This window comes from Heteronotia binoei, chromosome 14 (assembly GCF_032191835.1).
Source record: "Heteronotia binoei isolate CCM8104 ecotype False Entrance Well chromosome 14, APGP_CSIRO_Hbin_v1, whole genome shotgun sequence".
In the NCBI taxonomy this organism is placed as follows: Eukaryota; Metazoa; Chordata; class Lepidosauria; order Squamata; family Gekkonidae; genus Heteronotia; species Heteronotia binoei.
Window position 1 is genome coordinate 71381650 of NC_083236.1, and position 18677 is coordinate 71400326.

At 49.5% G+C, this 18677-nt stretch overlaps 1 protein-coding gene across 2 annotated transcripts in view; it reads left to right on the forward strand.

Moving 5' to 3' along the window:
• The window catches only part of NFAT5 (nuclear factor of activated T cells 5), a 52724-nt gene extending 34992 nt beyond the window's left edge, over positions 1-17732 (forward strand). Inside the window, exons 5-14 of one of the 2 annotated variants that reach the window (XM_060254541.1) lie at positions 1218-1408; positions 3255-3427; positions 5786-5920; positions 6061-6113; positions 6999-7131; positions 8685-8765; positions 10298-10443; positions 12165-14535; positions 15345-15585; positions 17638-17732. In XM_060254541.1, the coding sequence (XP_060110524.1) occupies positions 1218-1408; positions 3255-3427; positions 5786-5920; positions 6061-6113; positions 6999-7131; positions 8685-8765; positions 10298-10443; positions 12165-14535; positions 15345-15577 (3516 nt within the window). In that variant the 3' untranslated portion in view covers positions 15578-15585; positions 17638-17732. The remainder of the gene's footprint in view (positions 1-1217; positions 1409-3254; positions 3428-5785; positions 5921-6060; positions 6114-6998; positions 7132-8684; positions 8766-10297; positions 10444-12164; positions 14536-15344; positions 15586-17637) is intronic. The other variant, XM_060254542.1, reaches the window with a different exon arrangement.
• The last annotated feature ends 945 nt before the right edge of the window (positions 17733-18677 follow it).

Consider the following 18677-nt stretch of genomic DNA (forward strand, 5'->3'; position numbering starts at 1 on the left):
TTTAGTTGTCCTTCTCATATCCTAAATGCTATTAACAAAAACTGACCACACTCGCTCGAATTTCGCCCCCTGTCCTTGTCGTACACAAAATACTTTTTCATGACATGCCAGTTGTAACATTTCATCTTTCCATTGTAACAGAGAGCCAGAAAAAGGACCTTTCCATTGTCTTAAAATAATTCTTTTAGCTGTTATCATTGCCCGACATAACAACATTTTCTGTTCCCTTGTTAACCCCCACAGTGCCAGAACATAATTTAAAATATATAATGTCAAAGGAAACCGACACTGTAGGTTCAACACACGTTTCACATATCGAGTAATCTGATACCAAAATTCTGATAATATTGGGCATTCATATAACATGTGTTTTATGTCTGCCTCTAAGTTATTACAGCGCCAGCATCTCGAATTCGGTTTCATACCACGTTTATAAAGCCGCATCGGCGTCCAATAAGTTCTAAAAATAATCTTTTGATGTATTAATATTAATCTTAGTTCAAATGCCGTTTTCTTTACATTTTGACAAATCGCTTTCCATTGCTGTGGCAATAAGGCGCTATTCAGCTCCACATTCCATTTATGTCTTAATTCAACCAGCTCATGTACATTTTTTATTAACAGCTTATTATAAATCTTTTTCCGACCATCCTGTTCATGTATTTTATCAATTACTACCTGTAGTATCTCTGGACACTCTGGAGCAGCCAGTGCATCTGGTCCATATTGCGCTCTTAATAAATGTTTCAGTTGATAATAACACCAAAGCTGGTTATTCTTCAAATTAAATTTCTGCAAAAATTCCTGATTAGCTAGAAACTCATCCTGAGAATTTTTAATTTGATCTAATGTAAGTATACTGGCATACATCCATTGCTTCCATTTAATTTTCTGACCCCCAATTTTTACTAAAGGATTGTCCCACAATGTCATTTTTTCATGTGAAAATCTTTCAAACTGTAATCTAGCACTTAATCTTTCCCAGGCCGTCCTAGTTGCAACAATTGCAATTGGTATTTCATTGTCCCTATTTACAAACTGAGACCCCAGAGCTTGCCAACCCAATATTGGATTATGGGTTACCATAAGTTGAACTCTTCATAGTGGAAACAGTAAGCAGTACTTTGTATGCATAAGTGGCTGTTAACCCACATTAGTGTTTTGCTCGGAGTGACCAGCTGTGTGTTCATTCCTGCCTGTCTCCTCTCCTCTTTCAGCTGGAAGGGCACAGTGAGCCAGTGACCCTGCAGGTGTTCGTAGGGAATGACTCTGGCCGGGTGAAGCCTCACGGATTCTATCAGGCCTGCAGGGTCATGGGCCGAAACACCACCCCATGCAAAGAAGTGGACATCGAGGGCACCACCGTCATTGAGGTGGGCCTGGATCCAAACAACAACATGACCCTGGCGTAAGTCATATTCTCGGCTTACTGTTTGTCTGTGTACTGCAGATACTCCCAGTTTCGACAATTCTACCTGGTAGTAAGTTGGGCGAGGCATTTGATAGGGATGTTGAACATACACAGATATTGAACTTTGAGAGTGTTTTATCACGGCAAGTTGTGAATTTGGTGATGTTCCCTTATTGAACTGCTTAGTTATTTTCCCCTGGTCAAAAAGCCCGTGTTTATACTTCCTCCTCTGGTCGTTGGCTGTTAGTTTTTGTTCAAGCAGAGACCAGGAAAGACCTTGCTTCTGTCTCAATAAAACTTTCAGTTCTTCTGGCGGGGGAGGGGGCGGGACTTGTGGGATTATTACAGAGAGTTCTTCTTGTAATTGGTGCTGAGTGTGACAAGAATCTAGAGAGTGGTGACTGTATTAGGCTGAGAAGGCTGTGTTCAAATTCCTTCTGAGTGTTGGTCTAACTGAGAGGTTGGATCCAGCAGGAAGATTTCTGTTGGCAGAAGGGGCGTGTGTCAATTTTCACCATGGGCCACTAGCCCCTCCCTTATGCTGTGACCAGGGGCAGGGGCCATTCCTCAGGAGCAGGGTTGGGGGATATTGGGAGGTGGCATGCAGAGGGGGAAGGTGGGGAGGTTTCACTGTGCTGGTGGAAAAGCCTCCATTAATGGTGGTCCTGTTCAGGATCCCCCCTCAAGGGATTTGAGTTGTGTATGATCTTGTGAACTTTGTTCTCCTCGGTTCTTTCTACTTCATAGATAACCTAAGTTGTTTTCTGTTTTGATTATGGGTGTAAATCTGTCCTAAACTACAGTAAATCTGTAGTAAACTACAGTAAAGCAAACTACAGTAAATCAGTAGTTTGCATTTTTGTTTTTACTTATTATATTGGTGTTCAGGGTAACAGGGCTACTTAGCTTAGCTGTCTTTTCCTGGAAGGAAACTTTTTGCAGTGGTTGAGGGCAATATGGGAGACAGAGCAGCCTAGCGCTTCCTGTTTCTCTGCAGCTGTCTTCCTTCTCCGTGCATGGTGAGATGTGCAGGATGTCATGGTGGAACTCTGCACGTCTCCCTGGGTGAGGGGAAGCTGGAGAAGGACCCAGAATATCTGCTGTGGATGCTAAAGGGACATTTGAGGAGTTGGTTTGCTAATGAGAACCTGACTCATCAATGAATAGGTCTTGCAGACCTGTGGGATGTTCACGCCTTCCTGCATTTGCTTCAGGCATCAGGGAGATGCAAAGCAGTCCTGGAACCATGGCTGGGTGCTGCAGTGATGAGCACTCAACCAGCAGAGCTGCCTTTCCCTCTGCTACCTGCTGTCGGGGTAAATTGGATCTGTCCCTTTGGTTGCACTGCTGGTGCCTCAGTTGGGTCTGAAGTACTGACCGTTTTCGCACACAGCTCACCTCGCAGTCACAATCCTGTTCCCTCCGCAGCGTCTGGTCGGATTTCCTACCATCTGCGCCGAAGTTGCAGGAAGTGCTGCAGCTTTTGTGTAGCAAACTTCCACTGGAAGATGTAGTCTAGACCTAGGCCAGGTGATCCTGGTTTTGCTGCTTCTAAAAGTTCAGTGTTCTTAATGTCTGTTTTACCTAGAGTGGTTAATGTGCCAAGTAATGGACTGCCATCCCCCTCCCCTGCTCTCCTCTGGTAGGGATTGAACTGCCCAAGGCCAGCCAAGCTTTGAAGCCACACCTGCCCTCTTCAGAAGGGACGCTCTCTCTGTGCTTGTGGCTGCTCTGGTTGTGGCAACAACTCTGGCTCATTGTTCCAACGGCAAGGCTTTGGCTGAAGCTCTAGGGAGCTTTCTTCTGTTTCTGTATTAGTAACACTACTCTTCCATTGTGCTAGGGTTGACTGTGTAGGAATCCTGAAGCTGAGGAATGCCGATGTTGAAGCAAGAATAGGCATTGTGGGCTCCAAGAAGAAAAGCACACGAGCGAGACTGGTGTTCCGCGTGAACATCCCTCGGAAGGACGGCTCCACTCTGACCCTGCAGACCCCCTCCTCCCCCATTCTGTGCAGTAAGTAGCAAAGTCTGCCTCCAGCACGAGCAGAGCTCCGCCTGCCTCCGTTAACACACCCCTTATCAAACAGCTTGGTGTTTCAGTCTTATCCAGTTACAGAGTTTGAGGTAATAGAATAGGCAACCCAGATACACTAACCACAGAACTGAATAAATCTTGGTCAATATTTGCACAGATCACTCAGGTTCCTTTAAAAAAAAAGGTGCTATCTATTTTGACCCTACAAGGGACAGACCCTGTGCTCATAACATGGCATAAAGGTCTTTTTATGTAGTTTATTGTTTAATATACACATACACCCCACCACTATATTTCATGCCTACAGTTTGGTCTGTGTTTTCTTTCTCTGCAGTTTCATTTGTTTGTTTGCCAGGACCACCAAGGTGGTTAAAAGCTTAAAACATACACATGAAATTACATTTTAAAACCATTGAAATCAGCCTCCCTTCCCAAACACATATTGTTAGAACAATTAAAAAACAGAGTTTGGTTAGGAAAGAGGGGTCATTGGAGGAATGCCAGATGAAACAAAGAAGTCTTCACCTGCTGGTGGAAGACGGCAGTAGAAGGGGACAGGCGAATTTTCCTGTGGCGAGAGTTCCAGAACTTTGGTTCCCTGGCTGAGAAGACCCTCTTCCAGGTTTTTACCTTCCTAATCTCAGAAGGGCCTCAGAAGTGTCTCCGCCCTGAGACACTTAGGTGAGAAGGGCGGGGTATAAATCTTAATATAAATAAATAAATAAATAAATAAATAAGGTGACCATTGGTTTCAGGGTCATGGTCTCTCACTAGTTGGTTTCAGGGTCATGGACAACATAGATGGGTAAACAGAGCTTTAACAATAGTTTGTCAACTCAGAAACAACTTACGTTCTGATACTAGGAATAACAGCTACAGTATGTGTTCAGGCTACCCTGTAATTTGCTCTAGAGAAGAATATCCCATCATATCAGATTGTGTTAAAATGTGGGATCCTGTCCTCCACAGCATTCCTCTTCTGCATTGGAGGCTTTCGTCCAGCATCTTATTGACTCAAATGTGTCAGCCTCCAGCAGCCACTCGGATCACTGTATAGTCAAGCCAGCCCTGGTAGAAACTAGCAGACAAGTCAAACTATGATCCTGTGCATGTTTACTCAAAGTAAGGCCTTCTGTGTTTGCTGAAACCTGTTTCCCAGTAAATATGAACATAAGAACATAAGAGAAACCATGTTGGATCAGGCCAATGGCCCATCCAATCCAACACTCTGTATCACACAGTGGCCAATACACACACACACACACACACACACACACACACACACACACACACACACTGGCTAATAGCCACTGATGGACCTCTGCTCCATATTTTTATCCAATCCCCTCTTGAAGCTGGCTATGGTTTGGATTGCAGCCTTCGCCTATAGTAGCCACACCCTCACTCCCAGGACTCACCAGTAGCTGCTAAAGAGTGGGTCCAGGAACCTCCTGCTGTCAGAAGCGTTCTCCTTGGGGCAGCTATGATAGAATGGTGTCACTCTGGCTTACTGGAAGGCTCAAGGCAGTGTAAAGCAGCACTGATGTGGAAAGGGTCTCAGCTCCCTGGGACCTCCTGGAGTCATTGGAGAAGAGTGTAGTTGCAGCAGGAAGATGCTGTGCCTGCAGTTCTCCTGCAGAAGAGGATCAGGCTTCTGGCTTGAGGCAGGCAGAGAAGTATTTATTAGCAGTTTGAGGCAAACTAACTTAATTGGCATAAGATGCTTCTGGGCAAAATAATTGACAGTGCAGTTGTGTGTAGAAATCTGCCAATACTTAATTTCAGAGGGAGAATGAACACCCCCAACCAATAGGTATGGTGAAGTCCTCTTTGTTACTTGTATGTGGTAGCTGCTGTTTCCAGAGATGAGATTCCATGCCATTTTGCTGGCCTTGTGATAATTTAATGGCAAAGGCTGTGGTAATGGTGGCTCTTGCATGTTCTTTGTCAGCTGCCAGGAGGAATTATCTTCGGTGAAAGCAGGCTTTTGGATCGGAAAAGGATCTTGCTCAAACAGAATGGCCTTGGGTTAGCCATAGCTATTGCAGGAGTTGTCCTTGAAAGGGCAGCTGCTGTTAGAGCCCTCTCAACCCCACTCTCCTCACAGGATGTCTGTTGCAGGGGGAGAAGATATAGGAGATTATAAGCTTCTCTGAGTCTCTGATTCAGAGAGATGAGTGGGGTATAAATCTTCAGTCTTCTTTTTCGTCTTTTAAGCGTCAGTGACACCCTATTTTTCCATGTGCAGTGCTGTGCAACAGCACTTGTTTTTCATATGGGGATGTTTCTCACTGCTCTCCTGCTCTTAATAGAGGCGCCTCTCTTTCCACCTCACAGCTCAACCAGCAGGTGTGCCAGAAATCCTAAAGAAAAGTCTGCACCGCTGCTCTGTAAAGGGGGAAGAGGAAGTCTTCCTGATCGGCAAGAACTTTCTGAAGGGAACTAAAGTGATCTTCCAGGAGAATGTGTCTGGTGAGTCCCTGAGATGGAGCAGGGGGTGGAGGCAAGATGGATGTAGTTTTGCTCGTGGGTAGGCAAGGAAGCAGCTGGGTCACACCACTGCCTGGGCCATATACAAGTAAGCTTTGTTTTTGCGCTTTCCTTTCCAACAGATGAAAATTCCTGGAAAGCAGAAGCAGAAATTGACATGGAGCTATTCCATCAGGTATTTGTTTTGTACTGTCCTTGGGATACAATTTGTTTTTGCTCCTAAATGTATTCTTTGAAAATGGATTAAAAGAATCCTGTTATCGTGAAGCTGGCTCTCAAAAAATCCCCATATTGGAGGGGGTCTTTTTGCCACAAAAGATCTTTTTATTCCTAAAGCTTTCTCTGACCACCTCCACTGCTACCAGAGACTCTTCTTCTAATACTGAGACTCTTCTTCTGGTGCTGCTGGATGCTGGTTTTGGGGTGCATGAACCCTTCTAGATGTTGCTCCTGGAGGAGCAGGTAGTCTGCTTGCTTCCCGTTGCTTCTTCAGTGCAGGGGTGGCAAAAAGAAGACACAGTCCCTCAGTCTTGCTTTCCTCTCCCCTCCCTTCTCCCATGGTTGCCTCTGATCCTCCCAGGCCAGTATGGTGGCAGGTGGCTTGTTGGAGGAGAGGAATAAGCCATAGCAACTGTAGGAAAGGAGGCACAGTGTAGATATGTTTGTTGCCCGTCTGTTTACTTCATTTATATCCAACCTCTCTGGGGACCCTCCATGGGGACCCAAAGCAGTTTTCATCTTCCTCTTCTCCGTTTTATCCTCACAACAACCCTCTGAGGTAGGTTCACATGAGTGTGTGTGGTCTGGCCAGTGTCCATAGCAGTGTTGGGATTCCCACTTGGGCCCCCTCAGTTCTAGCCTGACACTCTAGCCACTGCACCGCACCACACAAGCTGTCCTGTGGGCTCTGGAGTGGAAAGGGCAGGGAGACAAAGAGCAGAACCCTCGCCCCTCCCTGATTTTCCCTTCATCAGATTTCGCAGTGGTATTCTCACTCTTGGTGTTGCAGTTGGAAGGCTCTTGAGATTTGTTTTAATGAAAGTCTCTTTTCTGGATACAGAATCACGTAATTGTGAAGGTGCCACCCTATTATGACCAGCAAATAACTGCACCTGTTTCCGTGGGAATCTACGTGGTGACCAATGCTGGGAGATCCCACGACATACAGCCGTTTACGTACACTCCAGACCCAGGTATGGGAAAAGGACTGACATTGTGGAGGGGGCCTCAGCCCAGTATTTCTGGACAATCTTTCTTCTCTTTAAGAACATAAGAGCCATGCTGGATCAGACTGAAGACCTGTCTGATCCAGCTTTCTGTTCACACAATTACCAGCCATCTGCCAATAGGAAGCCCACAGAATGGATGACCTGTGTCCCCCAGCAACTGATACTAAGAGGCACGGTGCCTCTGCTAGTGGAGGGGAGATCCATCATCATGAGTAGCCAGCAGGTGTCCTTTGGAAGTCACTGCTTCCCCCAAGCACCTTATCATCATGGTGCTTATGTTGTGTTGCCAGCTACCAATCTACATGCTGTTGTGTGGTTTGTTGCCAATGCTTGAATTATTGTTTCTGTGCTGTCCCTGATTGGATAGTACCTCTTTTTATGATGATCTTGATATGTGGTTTTAATTTTAATATGTTGTTTTATTATTGTAAGCTGCCCTGAGCCTGCTTGTGAGATAGGGTGGGATGTAAATAAAAAAATTAAATTAAATCAATTAAATTAGCCGCAGATAGCCCTGTCCTCCATGCTTTTGTGCACTCCCCTTTGAAAGCCTTCCAAGTTGATGGCCCCTATCACCACATCATAAGTACATAAGAACATAAGAGAAGCCCTGTTGGATCAGGCCAATAGCCCCTCCAGTCCAACACTCTGTGTCTCATAAGAACATAAGAGAAGCCATGTCGGATCAGGCCAATGGCCCCTCCAGTCCAACACTCTGTGTCACAGAAGAACACAAGAGAAGCGCTGTTGGATCAGGCCAGTGGCCCCTCCAGTCCAACACTCTGTGTCACACAGTGGCCCAAAAAACCCAAGTGCCATCTTGTGTCAGCGAGTTCCACAGAAGAAGAAGACTGCAGATTTATGCCCTTCTCTCTGAATCGGAGACTTAGAGCGGCTTACAATCTCCTATGTCTTCTCCCCCCACAATAGACACCCTGTGAGGTGGGTTGGGCTGAGAGGGCTCTCACAGCAGCTGCCCTTTCAAGGACAACTACGAGAGCTCTGGCTGACCCAAGGCCATGCCAGCAGGTGCAAGTGGGGGAGGGGGGAATCAAACCCGGTTCTCCCAGATAAGAGTCCACACACTTAACCACTATACCAGATTAACTGCATACTCTGAAGAAGTGCTTCTTTTTTTCTGCATCTCCCCCCCCCCCCCCCCCCGCTTCAGCTTCAGTGGATGATCCCAGGTTCTAGCATTATGGGAGAGGGAGAAAATCTCCCCTCTAAAACTTCTCTATGAGAGTTGATGAATCTCTAGGGGAAGCTGCAGAGACCTGAGCAGCTGCCCTGGTGGCACGTCTTTTGCCCCTGCAGCTTTTTGGGAGGCTGCCCCTTCCTCTTTGGTGGGACTGAGGCTCTGGCTTGTCTTCACCATGGCATTGGCTTACCTTTTGCAATTGGTTATTATTGAGGGGGGGGGATGGATCAGATTTTGAACTGCCTTTTCACCTTGTTTTGGAAACCTCTTGCTTTACATCTCTCTTGAAAGTTGGTGCTGTCTTTTCTTGCCTCAGCAGCTGGTCCTCTGAACGTCAGCGTGAAGCAGGAGATAGACAGCCCAGCCCAGCCCTGCTCTTTTGACGAAGCCATCACAGGTATCTCATTTGTAGCAAATGGGCTCCTGAGCATGTTTTAACTTACAGCAACTTTCTGAAGACTTCCAGGGGGAATTTTCATCCCACCTCCTTCCATTTGAGTCCACTGGCAGCCAACCTGTAGGCCGATTGCTCATTGAGTAAGGAAGTAGTTCCTTTTGTCTGTCCTGAACCTGTTGCCCATCAACGTGAGTTTTAGTATTGGGGAGAGATGTGGCTTAGTGGAAGAGTCTCTGCTTTGCATGCAGAAGGTCCCTGACTCAGTTGCTGGGATCTCCAGTTAAAAAAGGACCAGGCAGCAGGTGATGTGAAAGACCTCTGCTTGAGACTCTGGAGAGCAGCTACCAGTCTGAGTAGACGAGACTGACCTTGTTGCACTAACAGTCAGGTGCAGTGTTGTGTGTCAGTATTATGGGGGAGCAAGAAAAACCTCTCTCCACCTTCTGCACCATGTGCAGAGTTGTATAAACCTCTGTTATGTCCTTCCCTTAGTTGCTTTCCCCACACCTAAACTTTGAAGTCCCAGCCTCTCTAGCCTTTCACCATCGGAAAGGTGCTCCAGCCCCTTGATTGTTTTGGTTGCTTTCTCCACTCTTTTTCCAGCTCTGAAGCAGTGTTTTCTCTAAGCTGAATTAGCGTGAGATAGCGCACAGATTTTTAGCCTCCAGCTCACGCATTTTGGTGTAGTGGTTAAGTGTGCGGACTTTTATCTGGGAGAACCGGGTTTGATTCCCCACTCCTCCACTTACAGCTGCTGGTGTGGGCTTGAGTTAGCCAGAGCTATCTCAGGAGTTGTCTTTGCAAGGGTAGCTTCTGAGAGAGCTTTCTCAGCCCCACCTACCTCATAAGGTGTCTGTTGTGGGGGGAGAAGATATAAGAGATTGCAAGCCGCTCTGAGTCTCTGATCCAGAGAGAAGGGCAGGGTATAAATCTGCAGTCGTCTTCTTCCTTTGTCTTAGCACAGGAAGGATGACCCCAGAACACAATAATTTATGCAGTGACTCACAACTTTAATGGCAGTAGCTCACAACATTAATACCACTTGCTCACAAAGTAGAGTTTTTGCTCACAAGACTCTGCAGCTTAGAGGGATCATTGCTCTGCAGTAGCTTTTATAAAATGCAGCAGTCAAATGAGCCCTCGCCATAGATACATTCAGCGGGACCACAATACTGGCTGTTCCGTTTTCAGTCCCTTTCCTAATAATCCCTGGTTCAGGGCTTGCCCTTTTCACCCCTGCCACACAGAGCCAGTGTTTTTGCTGGCTGCCCTTTGGTGCTTGTGAGTAGACCTTTTACTCTTTCTTCTGGGTGTTCGTTCTTCGTAGGATTATTTCTATAGCAAAGTGAAAGATTCCTGGAAAGACAGTGACTACGTTATTTCCTCCTTTTACTCATTGTTATTTTACATCCCTTGGCATAAGAAGGCATGTGAAAAGGGCTGATTTACCTATACGCTGTGTAGTGGGAGCTTAAGTCATGGTTTCTAGTGGCCCTGGGTGGCAGCTGGTTTTGTTTTTTTTAAATCTGCAGTGAATCCCAGTGGTTGCAACCTCGAGAAGGTAAATGTCCTTCCCAGTGCCTTGATAAGTCCACTGCGGCCGAGCAGCGGGATCAAGAGTGAGGAGGCTGCTCCAATGGAGCTTGCAGCTGAGAAACCGTCTCCTGCAGTCTTCAAGGTAAGTGAGGCGGACTCTGAAGGAGGCGTCTGCATTCTCAGATGTCCATCTTATACAACATCAGCAGCAACAGGTGCATATGCAAAAAAAAGGAAATCTGAGGAGTGGATTGCTAAAAAAAGAAAAGATAAACAATAAGCATTTCTTCAAGTATATTAGGGGCAGGAAACTGACCAGGGAGGCGGTTGGGCCACTGGGCGATGAAAAGATTGCTTAGGAGAGCTGGTGAGATGGTAGAGAAACTGAATAAATTCTTTGTGTTGGTTTTCACTGCAGAAAATGTGGGCACCTTGCCCACATAGGTGCCACTGCTTTTGGGAAGGGTGAAGAATTAAGTAAAACTTGAGGGGACTAGAGAGGAAGTTCTAAGACTGCAAGGCAAACCGGAGGCTGAAGTCTCCAGGTCCAGATGGACACACACCTCAAGATTCTTAAGGGACTCAAATATGAAATTCTTGATCTGCTAACCAGCACATGTAACTCATTACTAAAACCAACTGCTGGAAATTGGCAAAGGAGTCCAGAGGGGATCCAGGGAATTACGTGCCAGTTCACTTAACTGCAATGTGCTAAATTGTTCTGAGTAAATTAGTAGAAACTGTTATTAAAAATAACTGTTCTTAAGCATATTGAGGAACAAATCCCACATCACCAGCCTGTTGGAGTTTGTAATAATAACCTGTTGATCCAGTAGATATCGTATAATTGGACATCCAAAGAGCTTTTGACAGGGTGTCTCACCAGAGACGACTGAGTGAGCTTAACAGTCATGGGGTAAGAGGAACAGGAAGCAGTTCTCGCAACAGAGGGATGTGAGCAGCAAGGTCCCGCAGGATCTGTGGTGGGACTATTTAATTTGTTAATAAATGATCTGGAATTAGCAGTGAGCAAAGGAAAAGCTGAAGAGTGTGGGACTTTGCGGTTTAGAGAAAGACAAGGAAAGGAGGGTGGATGATAGAGATTTATACAGCTGTGCATGCAGCAGATGTGCGTGCTATGTGCTATCAAGCTACTGCTGACTCACGGCACCCCTGTGAACAAACGGCCTGTGAAGCATTGTGTATCACAGATAGGCTTGCTCGGGTCTAGGTGGCCTTGCTCAGGTTTGCTCATGGAGTGGCCTGCTTGGTAGGAAAACCAAAGGAAATTCTTCTTTACTTAATGAGCAGCTAAACTGTAGAAGTCAGTGCCAGTGGGCTTAATGATTGCCATGAGCATAGATGGCTCTGAATGTGAGCTAGACAGATTCTTGGAGGATGGGTCCATCAGTGGCTGCCAGCCGTGGTGACCGGAACATTCAGTCACCTTTGACAGGGAAAGGCTTTGGCATCTCTGCCCTAGTTGTTGGCCTTCCAGGAACTCCAACTAAGCCAATATGTAGGGCAGGATGCTGGCTAGATGGGCCTCTGGCCTGATCCAGTAGGACTGCTCTTGTGTTGCTTAATTGCACTGGACTCTAGAGCCATGCCCAGCTAGGTACTACTTCAGATTCCTTCCTGAATTGGGTCCAGGCAGCAGTGTGTAAAAAGGGGAAGCCATTTATCAAGAAGAACTTTACAGATGGGGTGAGCTTTACCTGATTTTGCTCATAGGCACCTTTGTCATAAATACCTGCTGTTTCATCAGTCAGGACAGATAAGGAATCGCCTTTCACCCTTTTGGCCTGACGCACCAGTCAAGCAGGCTGACATGTTAACTTCCTCCTGTGTTTCCCCCTTCAGGCAGGCGGCGTGGTTGGCCCCTCCTCAGCAGCACTGGAGAGCAGCCTGCCCACCATGCTGGGAAATGGCACTTTCTCCTCTCCAGTTTCTCATCTAGCTTCAGAGAGTGAAAAGCAGCAGCCCAAAGTGATGCCCAGCCTCCAACCACAGGACATTGCCCAGCCTGGCAGTTTCCCAGCAGCCTCCGCTCCGAGCCAGCTGCAAAACAGTGACACCTTGTTGCAGCAGGCGACTCAGTTCTCCTCAAGAGAGGTCCAGCCAGACCCTACAGTGCTGACTCTGTCTCAGTTGAGCGAGGCGTCGCAGCAGCAGTCTCCCCTGCAGGAGTCAGCCCAGGCGCTACAACAGCAGATCTCGTCAAACATGTTCTCCTCAGCGAATGGGGTGAGTCAGCTGCAAAGCACCATCCAGCAGCTGCAGGCGGGGAGCTTCCAGCCCAGCACTACTGGCAGCGGCGGCAGCGGAAGCGTGGACTTGGTCCAGCAAGTGCTGGAAGCTCAGCAGCAGCTGTCCTCCGTTTTGTTTTCTGGCTCAGACAATGAGGATGTCCAAGAACAGCTCAATGTGGAGATGTTCCAGCAGGTCAGCCAAATCCAAAGCAGCGTCAGCCCAGGGATGTTTCCCTCCTCGGAGACGGCCTGTTCAAGAGCAGAGGACCTTCTTTCCGGAAGAGTCGAGAATGTCCACCAGCAGCCCGAGAGCTCCCTGTCCAGCCAGCAGCAGGCCATGGAGACCTCTGCAGCAGCAGCAGCAATGGTGCTGGAAATGCAGCAAGGCATGTGCCAGGCTGCTGGCCAGATGCAGCCGGACCTGTTCTCCTCCTCCACCACTTCTTCAGGGAACGGAAATGTCCAGCAGCCACCACCTCCTGTGTACCAGCAAGCTTCCCACCTGATGGGTGGGCTCTCGGCCTCAGAAGACATGCAGATGCAGTGCGAGCTGTTCTCTCCAGCCAGCATTTCTGGCAGCGAAGCCGCCTCCCCACCCCAGCAACAGGTCTCTGCCAGCGGCTCCGCTTTGTTCCAGTCCTCTGGCTCCACCGAGAACAAAGAAGCCTCAGGCCAGGCCGAGCAGCTGCAGAACACTGTCTTTCAGGCCATGGTGCAGATGCAGCACGGCGGGGAGAACCAGCCTCAAGTCAGCCTCTTCTCTTCCTCCGAGGACATGATGGCTGTCCAGGGCAGCGGGGTGCAGCAGCAAGGGGGGGGCCTGTTCCAGCAGAGCGGGGAGATGATGTCTCTGCAGGCCGGGAGCTTTCTGCAGCAGGCTCCCCACTCCCAGGCGCAGCTTTTCCACTCTCAGGGCCCGATGGGGGATGCCCAGAACATCTCGCAGGAAACCCAGAACTCGCTCTTTCACAGCCAGAGCACGTCGTCCTCCTCCTCGGAGCAGCTGCAGCCACCCATGTTCCACTCCCAGAGCAGCATGGGAGTCCTGCAGAGCAGCTCAGTTGTGCCAGACCAGCAGCCGAGCAGCATGTTCCTCTCCCAGAGTGCCATGAGCAGCTCCGTCACGCAGGAGGAGCAGATGCCGTTCTTCGCCACCCCGAGCTCCATTTCTTCCCTGCAGACATCTGCAAATGCCGAGCAGCAGACCTCATTCCAGCAGCAGCAGCAGCAGCAGGCGGCTCAGCTCTCCCACCTGCAGGGCTCGCTGCTTTCCCAAGAGCAGCCCCAGAACCCGCAACAGGGCTTGTTCCAGCCTCCAGTGCCCCTTGGCTCCCTTCCCTCCTCTGCGGTTTCCCCAAACCAGCAGGGGGGCATGTTCCAGCCCTCACACTCGCTTGTGGCTCTTCAGAGCAGCGCCCCATCTCAAGAGCAGCAGCAGCAGCAAAACATGCGGTTCAGCAGCCAGAACCCCCTGGGCCCAATGACACCGCAGGAGCCCGGCATGATGTTCGCTGCCAGCCCCAGCTCCATGGCTGGCCAGGAGCAGCAGCAGCAGCAGAGCCAGTCCCTCTTCCACCCCCCAACGGGCATGAGCCAGGAGCAGCAGCCCATGCAGTTCCAGAGCCAGAGTTCAGGCTCTGCCCAAGCTGAAGCCCAGCAGCCCGCCTTGTTCCACAATTCTCCCCAGATGCAGCTGGTCCAGGGCTCTCCCGGCTCTCAGGAGCAGCCGGTCACCCTCTTCATCTCTTCGGCTTCCATGTCTGCCTTGCAGAACAGCCTCAGCCAGCAGGAGCTGCAGCAGCCCTCCCTCTACTCTTCCCAGGGCAGCCTCCAGAGCACCTCGTCACCCCCCCAGCAGCAGCAGCAGCAGCAGCAGGCAGCGTTATTCCATAACTCTCACAGCAGTGCCCTGAACCAGCTGCAGAACTCCTCAGCTTCATCTCAGCAGACCTCTGGGATCTTCCTCTTCGGCATCCAAGACAGTAAGTGTGGAGGGCCTGGGACTGGGTGTGGTTCCAAGCCAGGGAACACCAGTAGTAAAGTGTGCCCAGCCATTCCTGTAGAGCCAGCCTTTGTGCTCAGCAGTACAGCATCTGCTTGTCATGCAGAAGGTCCCAGGTTCAGACCCCTGTTAAAAGAGCCAGGCAGGAGGTGATGCATGAAAGACCTCTGCCTGTGACCCTGGAGAGCTGCTGCCCATCTGAGTAGACAATGTTGGCCTTGATGGGCCAAGGCGGGGCAGCTTCGTGTGTGTGTCCAGGGGCCTCACCTGTGGGGTAGCAGCCATTTTGGCACAGGTGCCAGTCTCTGTTTGAGGATCATGGCAAAGAGACGCTGAAGCCTCCAGTTGTCTCCCAAACAGCTGGTGTCAGTCCGTGTCGCTGGCAAGAGAGAGTCCTTCAGATGGCTGCTCTTGATCTCTGGTCAGTTCTGAATGCAGGGCTGTGGCGGCAGTATCTGTGTGTGCTTTTTGGACACAGGCTGTGAGGAGGAAGGGCTCCTTTAGACAGGCAGGGGTGCCCGCGTGCAGTAGGGTTCGTACACAGACAAGCACAGGAGAGCGAGCTGGAGGCCTTGTGGGTTTCACAGAAGAGATGCATCAGGCACGTCTTCCCACTGACACCTGGGGATAGGTGCATCCTGGGGGAGCCAGTGCTATTGGGTGGGACAAGGGTGATGCCCAGGGATGGGGCACCTGCTTCAGAGTGTCTGCTGGTCCTGCACGAGAGACTGGAGCTCAGTGAGAAGGTGCTGCTTAGCTTGGATGCATGCCACTTGTCTTTCTCCACAGACTGTGGCCAGCTGCTGACATCTGGACCAGCCACCATGTCCGAGCAGATGCTCACGATCAGTCAGCCGCAAGGGGAGGCCCAGCAGTCAGTCTCCACTCTCCTCTCTCAGCAAATGGCGGAGAGCCCCCAGCTGCCTTCCGCTATGACCACCAATCAGAACATGAAGAAGATTGATGACCTGCTTGTGTCTCTTCAGAACCAGGGGAACAATAACATGGCTGGCTCCTTCTGATGGGCTGAGTAAGTACTTGAGCAGGGCTCTTTCTCTGCCCAGGCCAGAATGGTTCTAGTTTTATTCAAGTGAAGTCGCCAAGGCTGTAGCAGCAGCCATCCTGAGAACAGATGGTTTGAACTTGGTTGATGCTTGGGCTTTCCTTGTTCCGTTGGCTCCTAATGCAGCTCCATGGAGTCTTTCTCAGTTTGTGGCTTGTTGAAAATATTGCCTGCAAAGGGCAAGGGTTCACAAAGGAACCCCATGAAAGTCCTTCAAGATCTCTGCTTTCCCAACCAGCCTCACTCCTGTCTTGTTTGGGTTCCATTTCAGTTGGTTCACTTCTAGCCATTTGACCCCAGCCAGCAGTTAGGCGGCAGCACACCTTGTGCTCCACAGTGACTGTGATAGTTCCAAGAAGTTAATGCTCAAGCGACTTTTGGGGGAAGCAGCAAGCAAAAGGAGGGGGGGGGCGGAAGCAGGAGGGGCCTGGTGGAACACGCTCCCAGTTGAGATCAGGGCCCTGCAGGGATTTTTGTGCAATTTTGCAGGCCTGCGAAACAGAGCTGTTCTGCCGGGCCTTTGGTTGAGGCCGCGGATGTCAAATTGCCTTGGTCTCCCCTGCCCAAGCAGCCATGGCTCTGTTTACATCTTGGGTGCCTGGAATGATTGACCCGTTGAAGCAGAATGCGCCCTGCCCTCCCTAGCAGGAGCCCTGCAGACATTGGAAGAAGAAGAAACTGTTTGCTGAGCTGCCAGGAGCTATTTAGATTAGTCAACTAAATTTGAACTCATTTGAGTTCCTGTCCTCTTTAATTGTCAGATAATGTGCAGTAAGCCGCCCTGAGCCTGTTTGCACTGTAGGGCAGGATGAAGGCCCCCCCCCCAAAACAAAGAAAGAAAAAACAGAAGGCAGTATTGTGTGGATGGTCCTGAAAGCAGCAAGAGAAAATGCAGAGTGCCGTTGGGTAACAGAGAGGTGGAGTCGCTGGTGGGTGTCAAGGGCGAGCTTGATGATCAGTCTTGATGATTAGAGTTGGGAGTGAGCAGTGAAGTGGCCAAATTTGCGGATGACGCTAAATTGTTCAGGGTGGTGAAAACCAGAGAGGATTGTGAGGAACTCCAAAGGGATCTGTTGAGGCTGGGTGAGTGGGTGTCAACGTGGCAGATGCGGTTCAATGTGGCCAAGTGCAAAGTAATGCACAATGGGGCCAAGAATCCCAGCTACAAATACAAGTTGATGGGGTGTGAACTGGCAGAGACTGACCATGAGAGAGATCTTGGGGTCGTGGTAGATAATTCACTGAAAATGTCAAGACAGTGTGCGTTTGCAATAAAAAAGGCCAACGCCATGCTGGGAATTATTAGGAAGGGAATTGAAAACAAATCAGCCAGTATCATAATGCCCCTGTATAAATCGATGGTGCGGTCTCATTTGGAGTACTGTATGCAGTTCTGGTCGCCGCACCTCAAAAAGGATATTATAGCATTGGAGAAAGTCCAGAAAAGGGCAACTAGAATGATTAAAGGTCTGGAACACTTTCCCTATGAAGAAAGGTTGAAACGCTTAGGGCTCTTTAGCTTGGAGAAACGTCGACTGCGGGGTGACATGATAGAGGTTTACAAGATAATGCATGGGATGGAGAAAGTAGAGAAAGAAGTCCTTTTCTCCCTTTCTCACAATACAAGAACTCGTGGGCATTCGATGAAATTGCTGAGCAGACAGGTTAAAATGGATAAAAGGAAGTACTTCTTCACCCAAAGGGTGATTAACATGTGGAATTCACTGCCACAGGAGGTGGTGGTGGCCTCAAGCATAGCCACCTTCAAGAGGGGTTTAGATAAAAATATGGAGCAGAGGTCCATCAGTGGCTATTAGCCACAAAAAAAATTTGCTACTGTGTGACACAGAGTGTTGGACTGGATGGGCCATTGGCCTGATCTAACATGGCTTCTCTTATGTTCTTATGTCTTCAATGTGGGGGGACGGGGGCGGGAAAGAGAGGCAATGCTGGCGGCTGTAAAGTATTAAAACTTTTCCTTGTCCTTTCTCTCCCCTGTGCTCCCACTTATAATTTCAGAAGCACTTTGATGCAAAAGGAGACTTGGAAGATTCCTTCAGCTCTTGTGACTCGGGAATATTGGATGTCTGGAGTAAAATCCCCCCCCCTCAAAGGATTGCCTGGACCCAGGGCAAATGTAGCCTTCACCCCCCTTCCCCAAGTGCCCCCATGTTGAACCATGGGGCAGGAGTCTCGGAGAGAAGCTGAAGAGCTCTGCTTTGCTGTGCCCAGGCCTGGGCTGGGTGGTCAGTCCGTCTTGAGCCCTGCTGGGGGCATGCAGAGCATGGCTGTTCAGTTGCCATTGCTGCTGGGCAAGGGAACCACGCTCTGGTCCGCCCTTCTCTTCCTTTCACAGCCACTGGAGCTCCTGGGAAAGGGCACTGTGTATCTTTCTGTTACTCCAGATCCTGATCCGGCCTTCTGTGATGACTGGTCACTTGGCTTGCAGGTGGAAATGGCTTCCATTGGACCAGGTGAAGCAAGAGGAGAGTTCACTTTGCTCTGTACTTGCTGTGAAGTTGCAGCCAATAAGGGGGAAGCACTTGCCATGTGCACAGGCGGAGAGCCTCCACTAACTGGCTTCTGGGCCTCTCTCCTGAGGGTTTGGGCATAAATTGGGAGGGCGGAGTTGTGCTGCTCAGAGGGTCTCTTGTGCTCCGTAAACCTTCCCTTTGGGGTGGGGTTGTGGGGGACAGTTTGCTGAGGTGAGTCAACGACAGCCTAAAATAGGATGTTAGCAGAATTTCCATTCTCCTAGTTAACCATTTTGTACCTTTCCTGCTGAATATGCTGCCACCTGTTGAAACCCAGCTTTTGAGGTCAGCAAACCCGCTGCTGCGGAGCAGAAGGCCAAGGTTGCCACCTCGGCCTATGGAGGGAAGGGAGGAGTTCTGGACCAGCTGGCTTCTGCTTCCCAGTCCCTTTCCCACTTGCTGCTGGCAGAAGCCTCAAGCTCGTCAGAGGCAGGAAGCGCCAGGTCCGCCCTGGCGTCACGAGTCGGTACCCGCTCCAACCTGAGAGGCAGATCCTCTTGGGCAGCGGGCAGCCTGTTTCCAGGG